This window comes from Falco rusticolus, chromosome 6, assembly GCF_015220075.1.
Source record: "Falco rusticolus isolate bFalRus1 chromosome 6, bFalRus1.pri, whole genome shotgun sequence".
Classification (NCBI taxonomy): domain Eukaryota; kingdom Metazoa; phylum Chordata; class Aves; order Falconiformes; family Falconidae; genus Falco; species Falco rusticolus.
Window position 1 is genome coordinate 77,654,404 of NC_051192.1, and position 14,446 is coordinate 77,668,849.

General features: G+C 37.7%; 1 protein-coding gene across 6 annotated transcripts in view; it reads left to right on the forward strand.

Annotated features, from left to right (window-relative positions):
- ADGRB3 (adhesion G protein-coupled receptor B3) overlaps positions 1 to 14,446 on the forward strand; it is a 466,021-nt gene that overhangs the window by 361,149 nt on the left and 90,426 nt on the right. For all 6 annotated transcript variants that reach the window (XM_037392627.1, XM_037392623.1, XM_037392625.1 and 3 more), the window contains 3 exons: positions 3,670 to 3,796; positions 5,460 to 5,563; positions 8,858 to 8,960. In XM_037392627.1, the coding sequence (XP_037248524.1) occupies positions 3,670 to 3,796; positions 5,460 to 5,563; positions 8,858 to 8,960 (334 nt within the window). The remainder of the gene's footprint in view (positions 1 to 3,669; positions 3,797 to 5,459; positions 5,564 to 8,857; positions 8,961 to 14,446) is intronic.

The window sequence follows — 14,446 nt, forward strand, 5'->3', positions numbered from 1 at the left end:
TATCATACACAATTGAAATACTTTTCTGTACATCATTTGGCCATCATTTTTATTGCACAGTATGTTCACAATTCTTGATTAGAACTAAGAAGTTTACATTAAACTCTGAAAGGCATTTAAAAAGACACTCCAGTATTCCTCTAACTGTAACGCTATTCTGAGAAGGACACACTTACAGGCAAATGTTTGAGCTGATGTTTTTTTGGTGCTTTTGCCATATTAGCCGTAAATTTATGGGCCCGTATTACATCCTACTTAGACTTTTCCCCCTGCTTCTCTGCTCCCCCTGCTTTCTCCCCTGCCTCAGCTGCAGGATGACACAGGATCTGCAATGGTGAATCTATCCTTGGGAATTCCTATGCTTATATCATGGGAATTCTGCCAGGTTGATTAAATCATCTGTAGCTCAGCGAAACTGTACAAAATTGTCAATAATGGGCATGATCCTACATCTATATTTGCTACCTATTTTCAGTTTGATAATTTTCCTTGATATAAATAGAGCATGTGTTAATAGTACCTGTCACACTTTTATAGGTTTCTGCATAACAAGAAAGATCCACAGGACTAATAGGTGCCCTTTTGCATATTCATATGATAACCCTAAATGTTAGACATGTAGTCAAAGAAAATCACACCAAAAAGGAAAACAACCTTTCAGATATGAGGCAGATTATGACTGGCCCAGAAGAGTTGCATTATAAGAGAGACAGATCATAGATGGAGGACTTCATAAAAACTATAGCATTGAGATGTACTAAATATGATACAATCATTTAACTTCATATTTCCATCCTTATCTACTTTATACCTAAAAAGAAATACTGATTTTATGTCAGCAAGTGAAAAGTCCAGCATCTCTGAGTGAGTTTATAATCATACATTTACTGTTTTGCATGCATGAGCAGTGTGCAATAAATTGCAGTAACACTTCTTTTCTGGATTCTGCTCATTGTTACATGTCTCCTTCATGGGCTTAGTATAACATTCTGCACAGCTTCTGTCAGCCATTATTTCAACAGACTACAAATATATTTATTAAAGATGCTTTATTATTATTATTTTTTAACTGCATTGGTTAGAAAAGAGAGACCATATTTAATCACTGAATTTTCATCTGGTACATATTCAAATATAATGCTGCTAGGCAAGAAATTGAAGTGTACCATTGAAAAAATGAACAGAGATGTAAAAAGAGTCAATACTAGACTGACTCTGCTCCCGCCATGTCAATGGATGTCATATTGTTATATTCAGTTAGAGCATTTTCTTCATTTCAGAGCGCTTTTGGAAATTCCTCTGAAATTTTCATTAGTATTCAAGAAGTACAAAAAGGTGGAGTGTATTTGTAATACCTGGTGATACAGTACAACAGTGAGCTTCTCAGTTACTGTATGATGGAATTTTGTATTTGCACAAGTGACCTGAAGAATAGCATTACCCCTCTAAACCTAGTGAACTGCCCATGATTTATACTAATTTAAATATAATTATAATTGTAACAGATGATTGGTTTTAAATTAAATCAGTCTCTGTGTTTTCTATCTTTTATAAATAGAACTTGTCTAACTCTATGTTTTGGACAGCATCTGCAAGGATTTAGTGCTAACTTGTATGCATTGTGCATCCAGCACTTTTCAGCATAGAGTGGATTCAATATATTAAATCTTATTCTCAGGATGAATATATTAAATCTTATTCTCAGGATGAATAATAACATCCTTTTGTTTTAAAACACATCAATTTCTCTTAAGCTATTGTTATTTAATATTTAATCAGCCCAGATAAATGCATTTCATATGCCCTTAAATATGTGTCACAATAAAATAAGAGACAGGAAAGCTAATAAAATAGATTGGTTAAGTTGTCCAGAAGATAATGCTTCAGAATTTAGAATATGTAACTATGTTTTTCAAAGTGGAAGTTGATTTAGCCTGTGGCTCTCTGAAAGACACAATTTGTGAAGGAAAGCTAACAGGCAGCTTTAGTGGCTTGAGGAATTCATGATTTTCTCTCAATTGTTTCCCTCGGTTGCTGTTTGTTTTGTTTATTACAGGATACTGTTCTGAAGACAATAGTGTGTAAGGGTTACATCTGGTGTGTGTTCAAAAACTAGTGGTGCAAAATGCCGAGGTTGGCTGGGGTGAACTGCTCTCTAAGAGCAGGCTTGGGATAACAAATTGCCTTTGCATGAGGGCCCTGGCATGTAGAATCACTTACAGAGGTGGGTTGTCAAGGCAGAAGAGGTGAAACAAGGGTGATCAGAGGGCCCGGAAATTATTATTATTCCCCCACCTTGTTTCTCCCACCTTCGTTTTTCTTTTTTCAAGTCATTTAGTGACCTGAGGTGAAATGGACAGGAATTGACAGCGCGCGCACTGCTGCTGGCAGCAGAGTCGCTGCAGTTGCTCCCTGGACATGAAAGGAGGGGGGGAAAGAAGAAAGAAACCCAGTTGTTGTTCTCTAAACATGACACATAATAGATAATAGGTTTGCTTTAGTTGCAACCCACCCCTTTTTCCTGTAGAAATTATTTCCCCCCCCCCCCCTGCAGTTCAGAAAAAAGGAGAAATGATTTTTTGTCTCTCCCTCGCTCTCTTTGCCTGCACAAAGAAAACGTGGGTTGATACCATTTTTATTGTTCTGCTGGGGTGGGTTTCAGACCTCGCATTAGCATATTGAATGTCTAATTGAATTCGGGGGCTGTGTTAATCATCTTGTTTTGTTTAGGGGCGGTTGGTGGAAAGTGTCAGCAAATGATCGCTTTGGCTTGGGGTTAGCGTGTTGCTGCCACCCCAAGAAAAAGAAATCAGGAAGGGGGAGGGAGCTGGGGAAAGGCGAGTTGATTGAGTGATGTCTGGAGGGCGAACTCGTGTCTCTTTGGTGATGTTGTGTGCTGCTGTACTGAAATCCACCCCTCTGCTGGAGCTAAGGCAAGAGTTGGAGGCATCTGATGCTGCCGTTTCCAGGGTGAAATTTCTAAGGCTGATCACTAAAAACAACAACAAAAAACATCAAATATCCTCAGCAAAAATAGACGTCAGAACAGAAGATCCGGCATTTCCCGGTCCAATTGGCATAACCCAGACAGGCGTTTGGGAACCATATGCCTTTAACCTAGCCACACACACGAAAGAGGGGGGAGGGGGGGCTGGGGGGGCGGAGGGTGTGTGTGAAAAAAAGACACTACAACTACCGACCACCACATTTTTTACAAAAGGGCCAGAAACAGAGCCGGTAGGAAAAGAGAGAGAGAGAGAGAGAATGAGCGAGAGCGAGAGCGCGAGCAAGCCTCCCCCACTTCCCCCGATGAGTTTTTCGCAGTGCTCTGTGGAGGCTCGGAGGTGGCTGGCAGCGCAGGGGGCGGCTGCTGCCGCGGCTGGCGGGGCTCCGCGCAGCGCAGCGCAGCGGCCGGACGGTCAGCACCGCCGCGCCGGACAGCTCCGCGCCGCCCCGCGCCGCCCCGCTCCGCGCCCGCTCCCCGCCCGGCCGCGCCGCGCCGCGGGGGCGCCGGGGCCGGTCCTGCCCCACAACAAGTACCTCTCCGCTGTCCGGGAACTAGACTACACTCTCCTCGCGGTTAAACTGCGTTTTCTCCGCACGGAATTGGCCGTCAGGCGTAATTATCCCCATTTCCCCCACCCCCACCCCCCCCTCTCTCCTTTGCAGGAACGACTCTTTGGGAACCTGGTCCACCCAGGGATGTAAAACTGTGCTTACCGATGCATCCCATACGAAATGCTTATGTGATCGTCTCTCTACCTTCGCCATTTTGGCTCAGCAACCTAGAGAAATAGTAAGTAACAAAGGGGGGTGGTGGGGGGAGGAAAATCCAGTTTTAATGCAAAAGGCAATAGCGGGGGGGCTGCGGGGGGCTGGGGGGGGTAGCTGGTCGAGCTTTCCTCTCAGGTATATTTCAGACGTTGCATTGAGCAATTGTTTAATATCGCAGGTAGGCAAACGTCGGTCTCCTGGTGTCTACAGTGTCTCAGAGAAATGAATTCCAGATTCTATGATATAACTAAATCCTAGTGAAATTTGCATGCTCTCAGGCTCTGAATTTCTCAGAGAAAGCCTTCTAATTGTGATGCAAATGTGTTGAAAACTTTTGTATTGAACAATTATCCACTCAACAAGCTTTTTTAAAGGTTGCAAGCCTTTCCAGGGGAATGTACAGGGCTTTATTACTGCTCTTGGTAGGAAAACCCTAGATACTGTAGTTAAACAGATTGCAGATCTGCATTGGACATTTTCAGCACAGATATTCTGTGTAGTCTGTTGATATGATGTAAGAAAAATAATCAAGTTTTCATGAGAAAGAGGCAACATTAAGTGTACAAGCAAACACTCCCAATATTATTGAATGCAAAAATAGCTAAAAAGCAAATATTTGTGAAGTTATCCTGCTAAAGCATGATTTTCCTGGTTTTGGAAGCATATGTTCAGACTCTTTTTAACAGCAAAGTAGATCAGTTTGGAACAAAGTGGTTGAAATAAAACGTTACTTTCTCCCTGAGATCTGGCCTAAAAGTACATCAGTCTTACCTCCTGTTTGGGTGACAAAAGGTATCTTGATAAACGTAATTTACAATACATCCCTGAGGCTCTAAAAAGCTTTTTGGTAAACCAGGCACGGTATCTTTTAAAACTTTTAGATCTATCTTTTTTCCATTTGTATTAGCAAATACCATGTCAATTTCAGACCATAAGCACATTCACATATGGAGGAAAAACCTTACCTGATATTTGGCGATAATAGTTTCTTTTACAGCTGGGATTTTCAAGGTCATTTATTTATTTTCATTTTTTATTAATACACAGAGTATAAGTTAAATAATTTTAAATTTGAAGCTTCTTTACAGAAAGCTTGTGATATTGTTGCCATAGATATCTTGCCACTCCTTCTAGACAGAGGCCCAAGGAAATTAAGCATGTGAGAATAGTGGATTGAAGTCAAAGTTATTAAAAGTCAGAAAGTTTGGTAATTCTGCAACAAGCATGAATCGAATTCTGGGACAAATTACCACATGATCTTTATACATTACAGTGAAACCAAGCTGTTTGTTTAACACACAATTCTAAACATTGCTGTTTCTCAAGAGAAATATATCTTTTAATTAATTTTATCTGAGAAGTAGTTTAAACTTCTGCTAACATCACAGTCTCCTATTACATTGTAATATTACAACTTTATTTCTCAAAATGTCATGCAGGTATTGCAAGACATTTTAAAGCTCAAAGGTCCCTGAGGAATGTACCAATAATTAAGCAGATCTCAGAGTTATGTATGGATCAGTTTTGGAATTAAGTTGATTTCTGCTTCATAAGTAATATTACTAAAGCTATCCGTGACAGTGTGACTGCTTTTATCATTTTGCTTTTGTTGGGTTGGTTTTTTTTTTGATTGTTTTAATTGCTGGAGGATTTTTTTCTTCATGGTTGTCTGTTGTAACCTACAGATCATGGAATCATCTGGTACACCCTCAGTGACCTTAATAGTAGGCAGTGGTCTTTCATGCTTGGCCTTGATCACCTTAGCAGTTGTCTATGCAGCGCTATGGAGGTATGTAATGGATGGACAAAGCTGAATGTGAATGCATAGTTATATAAAGTTGAATTAATATTTAAAGAGCACATTAGGTGCTCTTCTCTTTCCCCACCTCAGTGTGAATGGTATTGTTCTTTCAGTGGGGTATTCATAGTGCCAAATAATATTTTACAGGATTCTTCTATATGGCATGTTTCATGTGAGGCTTCTGGCCTATACCTTTGACTGTTTTTCCTCCATTTACATTTTAATACAAAACTTCTATGTGATAAAAATGACATATTAAAGTGCCACGCCAGATATTGCAGATTTAGGGAGGTTCAGTCAAATGGTTTTGAGTTTATCAAATTCATGTATAAGTTTCAATGAAGGTCACAAAATTAAGTAGTCTCAAATAGTGTGGTTCTACATTCCAGTAATAGACTTTCTTTCCATCCTGAGTTAACTCTATTAAAATAATATATTGACTTAAAAGTACAATAGATATTTATGAAGTAAATTAATTTGAGTTGTGATGAGAAATAGCATGATGTCTTAGTGTAGAAGTAGAGAAGTATGAGGAAAAGTCATGTAAATAAAAAATATTTTTTAACAGTGAACATGGGTTCTCATATAGCTTTTTTTCCATAGTAAAAGAAAAACAAGTTCTTATGCAAGTAAGAAGAAACACAGGGAAAAAACAATAGTTTTTAGGGTAACATAAACTTAACCAATAAAACTTTGCTTTTAAAAGGAGCATGATAATTTTACACCCTAATCTCTTTCATTCTCTTATGTAGCCACAGAGACTCACAGGATTAAAAATATATGTAATAAATATAGAATATCGAGTTACATAAGTTATATGTACAAGTATAAAAATTAACAGCTCTTGTCTGTCAAAGCTAAGAATGAGATTATTTCAGGATATAATTCCCATCTGAAGAATTATAATGTTATTTTTGCAGTCCCTGATATATTTAGCACTTGGATGGAAATACTGTCATGCTCAGTGGAACTGATGTTCTCCATTATTTAGATTAAATGTAAGGAAGAAATTTTTTACAGTGAAGGTGGTGAGACACTGGCACAGGTTGCCCAGAGAAGTTGTGGAGGTCCCGTCCCTGGAAGAGGTCAAGGTCAAGTTGGATGGGGCTTTGAGCAACCTGGTCTAGTGGAAGGTGTCCCTGCCTGTGATGGGGGAGTTGGGGTTAGATGATCTTTAAAGGTCCCTTCCAACCCAAATCAGTCTATGATTCTATGATTATGGTAACTTTCAAGCAGAGAAAAAAATGTATATGGTAAGTTATGGAACTAGTGCAGGTTCTGCATCCAGCTGAAGAAAAGGTACCTCATATAGATCTCAATGTTCTATCAGTAAGATATTTTGAAAGTAGTATGACAACAGAGTGGCCTGTCATTTGAATCATTAAGATTTGCCTTCAACACATGTCTCAAGAGCACGTAGCAACCAGCTATAGTGAGAATCCAGACAATGAAGATTTTATGTATATATGCTTTTTATATATATATATATAAATATGGGGGTAGGGATAAAACTGATATTTTGTCTTTATGTCTCTATTTATATTTTGGAACACCCACCTTCCCTCTGAATGGCAGGGCCTGTTTAGAAGTGATATAAGGTAGAAGTATTTGGGTCAAAAGAAGGCCTGTCTGAGCATTCTGTTATGGTTGATTGATTTGATCTACCCAACTGAAAATTCAAAATGAAAAATAAATTCATTGTCAATCTAATATTCCCTTCCCTTCCCTTCCCTTCCCTTCCCTTCCCTTCCCTTCCCTTCCCTTCCCTTCCCTTCCCTTCCCTTCCCTTCCCTTCCCTTCCCTTCCCTTCCCTTCCCTTCCCTTCCCTTCCCTTCCCTTCCCTTCCCTTCCTTTCATCAATAGCAGGCTGGCAGAAACACTAAGACCTTCCCTGTTTGTGTCAATGCTATGAGCTCCTGCTTGCACTATATTTACTCAAACACTAAGATCCTTTATAATCTATAGATACTCAGTGTTGGGAACCACCCCAGGTGAATCAATAGTTAACGAGTTGGGAAGTAGAAGCATACTGACTGTGCATTCGAAGGCACTAGACTTTCTGTATTTGATTGCAAACAGATAGAACTAATCTTAAAAACATTTATATTTTAAGGAAAAATGTGGGTTGTGGTACTAGGATTGTTTTGTCTGTTAACTAAAAAACGTAGTGATGTTGTGTAGAGCTGAGAATAAGCAACTACAATTCATCTCATGTTCAAAGTTCAGCATTTCTCATGCATTCAGCACCCTTTGCTATGACCTCCTCAGAGTGTCAGCGATGGGTGTACAGCTCAGGAAGAGACAGAAATATTAACTAAGCTCCAGTGAGAAGCATATAGTATAGGTCATAGAATATGGCATGGTCTTCAGAGGAATGGAGCACCCTTACCTTTCACTTACTTCATTAGTCAACATTTACTCTGGTAGCAGCTATGAAAATCAGGTCAGTAAGGTACTTCACTTGAAACCATAACCATGCTCTTTCTGTCTTAACAGCACGTAAAAGGCCATATATAGAAAAATCAGAGCATTAGTGTCTTGTAGGGAAATAGGTGATAAGACTATTTGACTTTTTCATGTTAAACTTACTTGTAAAATGAGTACGGTAAGTTTGCAAGAGAGACTGTGATGCTTACTGCTATAATTTAATCTTTCTGCACAAACAGCTATTTTTTGGCATTAGATTTTATGAAGGTGAAGATATTACAGTATTATTGTTTCTTCATATAAATTATTTTGTAAATGTGGTGGAACTTCAAGATCAATGTTATCGTTATCCGGATAACATGTTCCAAAATGCACTGGCATAGTATCATCAACAAACCTGCATCTTACTTATGCATCATGAACCACATCTTCTGTTTATGTCAATCACCATATTTTTGCTGAAGTTAGTTATTGTGAGTGTCTATTCCAGCTGTGGATATTCCCAGGGATGAGCAGGGAGCATAAGAAGTTCCTGACATTGAATGCATGCAAGCCCGTTATTATCAGTACGGAGTTAGAACTGTGTTGCCAGCAGTTTTTAAAAGAAACATTGATTATTATTTTTAAAATATACCAAGATACTAAGAGGGAATTGCAGAACAGATATCAAAATATCATGGTTGTTATGTCTGTAATGTGATAGCTCCCTGATACTCTTTTGAGCACTTGAAGGAGAGCTCTTACCTTTCAGAGTACCTCCAATATTTAATGCAAGAATTGCATCAAAGCTTTGTATGACTTACTAGTTGTTTTCCTTTTGGAAAAGCTGTACCCTCTCTTTGTTTATTTGAACAGGTACATCAGATCTGAGAGGTCAATAATCCTAATAAATTTCTGCCTGTCTATTATCTCATCAAATATCCTTATCCTGGTTGGACAAACTCAGACACATAACAAGGTATGATGATGGATTCTATTAAATTTGCCCTTAAATATTGATAACTTTGTTTTACTTGTGTTTAGCTTAAAATAATTACATCCATTTAGTCCTATACTCATAGGACTTGGCTTTTAAAAAAAAAATATTAACAGACAAGGGAAAATATTTACTGTCTTTTGTAGGCTTTTTTCCCCCTCAAAAAATCCCTGTTGGTATTGTTCCCTCTGGATAATCTGTGTTCTCTGTGGTAGACTTCTATGTTTTGTAACTAAATTTCAAAGCAAAAAAGTTCAAAGACTCAACATCAAAAGCACACATTCCGATTCATTATAATAGTTGTAATAGGATTGTCCTATAGTGTTTTTGTCTTTTTATTAACACACTGGTACTCAAAGGCAAGTAGAAATTGCTTAGAAGTTAGAGAACTACTCTTGAAAATGTGCAGAAAAAGTCATCATAACAAGATATAGGACTGTTAAATCTCTGACTGATGTAGCTATAAGAAAGTAATAACCCTGCATACCTTGCTTAGTGATATATTGCTGATTTATTACTAATCTGTCCTCGGACTTTTTCTGAACGTAGTTGTTATTTGTCCCTCTCCTGCAGAGCAGGGCTGTGTCAGTGTTTTGAGGCATCACCCAGTACCTAGTGATGCTAGGCAACTTTCAGAGGTGGCAATAAGTGCTTCAAATTAACTATGGCTACATGATAGCTTGGAATAGAAAATAGGATGTAATTAGTGAACAGGACACTGTGATAAAATGCTGTTGAGGTCTGTAGTAAGCAAGTAGCTGTAAACTAATTCTTTATCCATATCCCACTGCATTAAAGTACATAATGCACTGCTCATCTTAATTTTTCCAATATCTAGTGAAACACATTCATCATCTGCTATAGGATAACTGCTGTTTCTACAACACACCTATAGTTATTCCTATAGTTATTAATTTAATGTGTGCTTAGAAGTTTAGCTGCCAGAAGTCACATAAATTCAATGCAAGTCACACAGCTGTACTTTGTAAAACAAACCCAAACCAGTCATTTCCAACACATAATTTAACAAAATTATTAAAATTAAGGTATTAATATGCTTTAATTTTTTGGTAAAGGTACAAACAAAAAAAATATGGGTTTGCAGAAGAAACTCATGTTACTCTTACAGATTTTATTAAGGGGAAAAAAAGTCAGAAATGCACAAGCAACTTCAGAGAGCCAGAGTGCAGAAGGATTAAGCCTCCCTAGAATTCGGCACCATCATACATAGTCATATGTATTATTTTATTATGTATTTCAAGAAAAAATGTGGTTCAGCAGCTGAAAGTTCCTGTGTATATAGCCACTGCGGAATCAGGGTTTGAGGGCATCAGTTTGACTGTGTTTGATAACATGCTCTCTAGGTATGCTGGCAGACTTTCTCTGATGCTTGACTCGGGGAACTCTGGACTAAAACATGCTCTTAATCCAGTTACTTTCTTTTAATCTTAATCTCCTTGAGCTCCCTTACATCTGCTTCCTGAACTCCTGAAAGTACAGTGATATTATATTGACTTACATCTGAGAACAGCAGATCTAAAAACGGAGGTGTTCAGAAGAAATAATAGAGAAAAAAACAACACATCACAAAATTTACATTTTGAATATATGGCCTGAAATATGACTATAAAATACCACCTTTTACAACACTTGTCTTCTTTTTGAGTCCGTGTCTTGCTTTTGATATATGTACCATGCAGGAACTTCCAGCCAGGGAGTACCTTTAATGGATCAAATGCAGAATACACTTTTTATACAGAGGAAGATATTCCTTGTTACAGACCAAAAATCTTTCTAGCACTATGTCCACTGATATGTGAATATATGGTAGCTCCAACAGGCTAGCCTGTGAATGCACCATCCACAAAATGGCCAGCGAAAGCCACTGTTTAGCAAAAGCCTATTCAAATTAAAGTGGTCAGATCCAGGTATGACTTCAGTATGTTTGTAAGTAGGGTTGCGTTTTGGCATTAGATGTATTTGAATTCAAGTTATGAAGTTTTTATTTGCAAAGATCATATATGGCCAGAAGAAGCTAGTGTTTGATTTTCAGTCCACAGAGCTAGATTACAATACTGACATCTGTAGGAAAAATTATGTTTTCATTTTGCTCAGCTGGAAAATTAAATCTGTAAATGGGAACTTCAGAAAGCAAATCGGGTCCTTACCTATGGTTTAAGATGAAAAAAACATTTTAGATTAGTTTCTGAGATTTTATTATTGCCTAGAAATTAAACCATTTGGGGGTTTAGTGCTTGTCTTAAAATTTGGGGAGAAATCTGGGGAATACTTTATCACGACAATGTAATACTCAGGTCAGCAGAAATTGTTTCCTGAATAAAGGCTGAGGTGGTGTGTTATGACAAGAAGATAAGCTCAGGTTTTTTAATGTATCAGAGACAATTTGAGAACTATGATAGGCCAAGTCTGTACTCTGCTCATATTATTCGTACTATTCTCATATTATTGAGGCACCTAGTTAATGTCCATATGATGCTGCTGTTCACAAACTTGAAGAATGCCTCTTTTTTCCATGCTTTAGTTTGGCTTTGCTTCTGAGTTTGAATTGTTCCCAGCTCTGTATTTGTGTATATTCCCTTTGAGAATAGGTGCTTGTAAATGTTATCAAAGCTGAATTCCAGTTTAAAGTTGAACAGTGTGTAAAGTAAGTGTACTGAAGGTGTATTTATAACAAACAGCATATTGTCAGTCTGTTTTCAGTTTGTGGTTTTCTCTGTCTCCATTAAACACTACACCAACTACTTCTATTCATTTCAATGCTATTCAATCTCCAGGAAAATTCTGTGGTTCATTTTAGTATGCCCACTGACATCTGTGACAAAGAAAAAAAATTTGTGTCTCTTGGTCTTTTCTGTTATTTTCTTTCTGGTTTATGTAAATTATAGATACTTAGCATGTCAGGTTTAGCTTCAGTCTTTGAAGGATGAGTATATCCTCGATGTTTTTACAAAAGCTTCTTTTAGTGAAGACTATGTGATCCAACTAAGTTCTGCCTCTTTTCAGTAAAAAAGATCATGGTATTTCCCACAGGCAGAAATGGACAAATTATTTTCAGAGGACATGCAGAAGTGGTTTACGTTCTTTCAAGCTACCATAGCTTTTCCATTTCTAATATTACCTGTTTAAAAGTGATTTTTTTGTCCAGTTTCAGTAACTTGAGGATATCAACATTATACCAGAGGTTTAGGTCATTGGGCTTTTTAGCTTGCTGTAGAATAGTTTGTGATGGGAGGCATGGAGGGGAGTAGATGTCTCTTAGAAGATCTGGATTGGGATAGCAAGAAAGCTTTTTGTCAACAGGAAAGCCTTGATCCTTTATTCCTTCTTAGCCAAACGTGTTGTGCATCTTATTGAAAGACACAGCTGAGAAATGTTCTGCTTTTTTCAGAATGTTTCCCCAAACCTTTCAAATTGGAGAACTTTGTTCAAAGCCTTCTTAATGTTTTAGACTGTGTAAGAGATTTCTGTTTTGTCAGATCCTGTTTTGAAATACAGGTCACTGAGGGCTGAATTTATAAGAATATTATGAAATTAATTAATTATCGTGCTTAAATATATTCGGTGTTATGCTAGGCATGAGACGCACATTAATTTACTTTAGTATTTCTTTCTGTCTCTTGTTTTCTGTGTTAAATGTTAGCTACATAATGGTATTTAAATTTGAGGGTATGCAATTGATACACTGGAGATAGCCCTTTAACAGCTGAATTTCATTGTAACATTGAAATTAAGCCTTCTGAACTAAGGAAGGGTAACACTTTTCATATATAACCTAACATCTCAAATATCTGTTCTTTCACAAATACTATGAGGTGTCTCTAACATCTACAAAAGTGTTATATATTTACTCTGAAGAGACTGACAGTTTTCCTTGAGGAAATATCTATCAGTGATTTGTAGGTTTCACTGTAAGGTAACTCTTCTGTATTATGCTTCATAATGTTCTTCTTGCCATCAAGAAAAATGGTTGTATTTCTTCTATATTTGAACCTTTAATGCTTTCGCTATAAATCTTTACTATGCTTCTGATCCCATTTAATGAATGGGTTCTCTACGCCAAATACATTATTGATTAACATTATGTGGATTTTTTAATAAATTCTCTTTCCTTTCCATACATTCAGAAAATACCTTGATTTTTTTCACAGTTCTGCCTAAATAAAAACACATTAGCTATTTGATGTAAAAGTTCTTGTTTACCTATTTTTCCTGTGAAGAAAGCAAAGATGAACACAGTTTAAAATAAATCATGGAATTCATTCTACATATGGGCAAAAGTTAATTATTTTCTGTATTATCTGTTTCTGAGTGTACTTAAGAGTTTGTTGACAGAGTTTGGGTCACTTGTGAGAAAAAGGCATATTTTTAGAAATGTCATAGGACTTCGTATATTTTGTTAGCCATATTCAGTTGTATGTGTGCCTACCAAGGGAAGAACAAGGAAGACGTTAAGACACAAGGCAAGATTTAGCAACCCTGATATGCTGTGTCACCCCTGTTTAATTGCAGTACTGAGTTTATTATGCTTACTATTACATTTTGGAATTTGTCTTTTAGACCATACCTGAAAGGATATGAAAAAGCCATGTCCTGACCAATTAAAGAACATAACATAAACAATCAGTAGTTTTGATAAGTGCATGGTAAACAAGTAAAACCCCCATAAAATTATGTAAATAATAAGATTTAAGTGTTCACTAAATAGGCTGACTGGACAAAAATACCCCAAATTTAGGTTTTTTGTTTGGTTGGTTGGTTGGTTGGTTTTTGAGGTTTTTTTGTTTTTGTTTTTGTTTTTTAAATAGAGGTTGTAGGCTGAAAGAAGCAAATGGAAGTGTAAAGGATTTGAGAAGCCATAGCTTCCCATTCCCACAGCACTCTGAAGCTCTAAAGCAGCTAACTGTTTAACTAGAGCTCCCTCCGGTTTTGCGAAACAGTGGGTGGCAGGATCCCCTGAGAACCTGCAGATGTTCAGGTGGTATTAATGCTGCCTCCAGCCATGTGGTTCTTGCCCCCATATCTGCTGCTGCCTTACAGATGCAGGCATTGTAGCAATATATCTCCTAGGAAACAGCAAGGGAGACCTAGAGCAGATGGAATGGACAGAGAAATGATGCTAACACAGCATTAAGATTGTGTTAGAAAATCAATGAGGAAGCAGGGAATTTAGTATGCCAGGCAGTAGCAGTCTGTGTTTCAGGTCTTGCCCAGAGAACTTCAGGGGAATACCCCTCATTTAAGCAGCTGAAACCCAGGAAAATATGTTCTATTTTTGCCAGTACCCAACTTCCAAATCAACACCTACTCTGCTGATTGTCGTCTCTTTCTTTGTGTTATAGCTTTTTGAACAGCTGAGCCACAGAGTCTCTGCTATGGGTTAGCCATCAGAGAATCACACCAATAAATAGGTCAGCAGTCAGAGTGCACTGCACCTTAACATCTGCCTG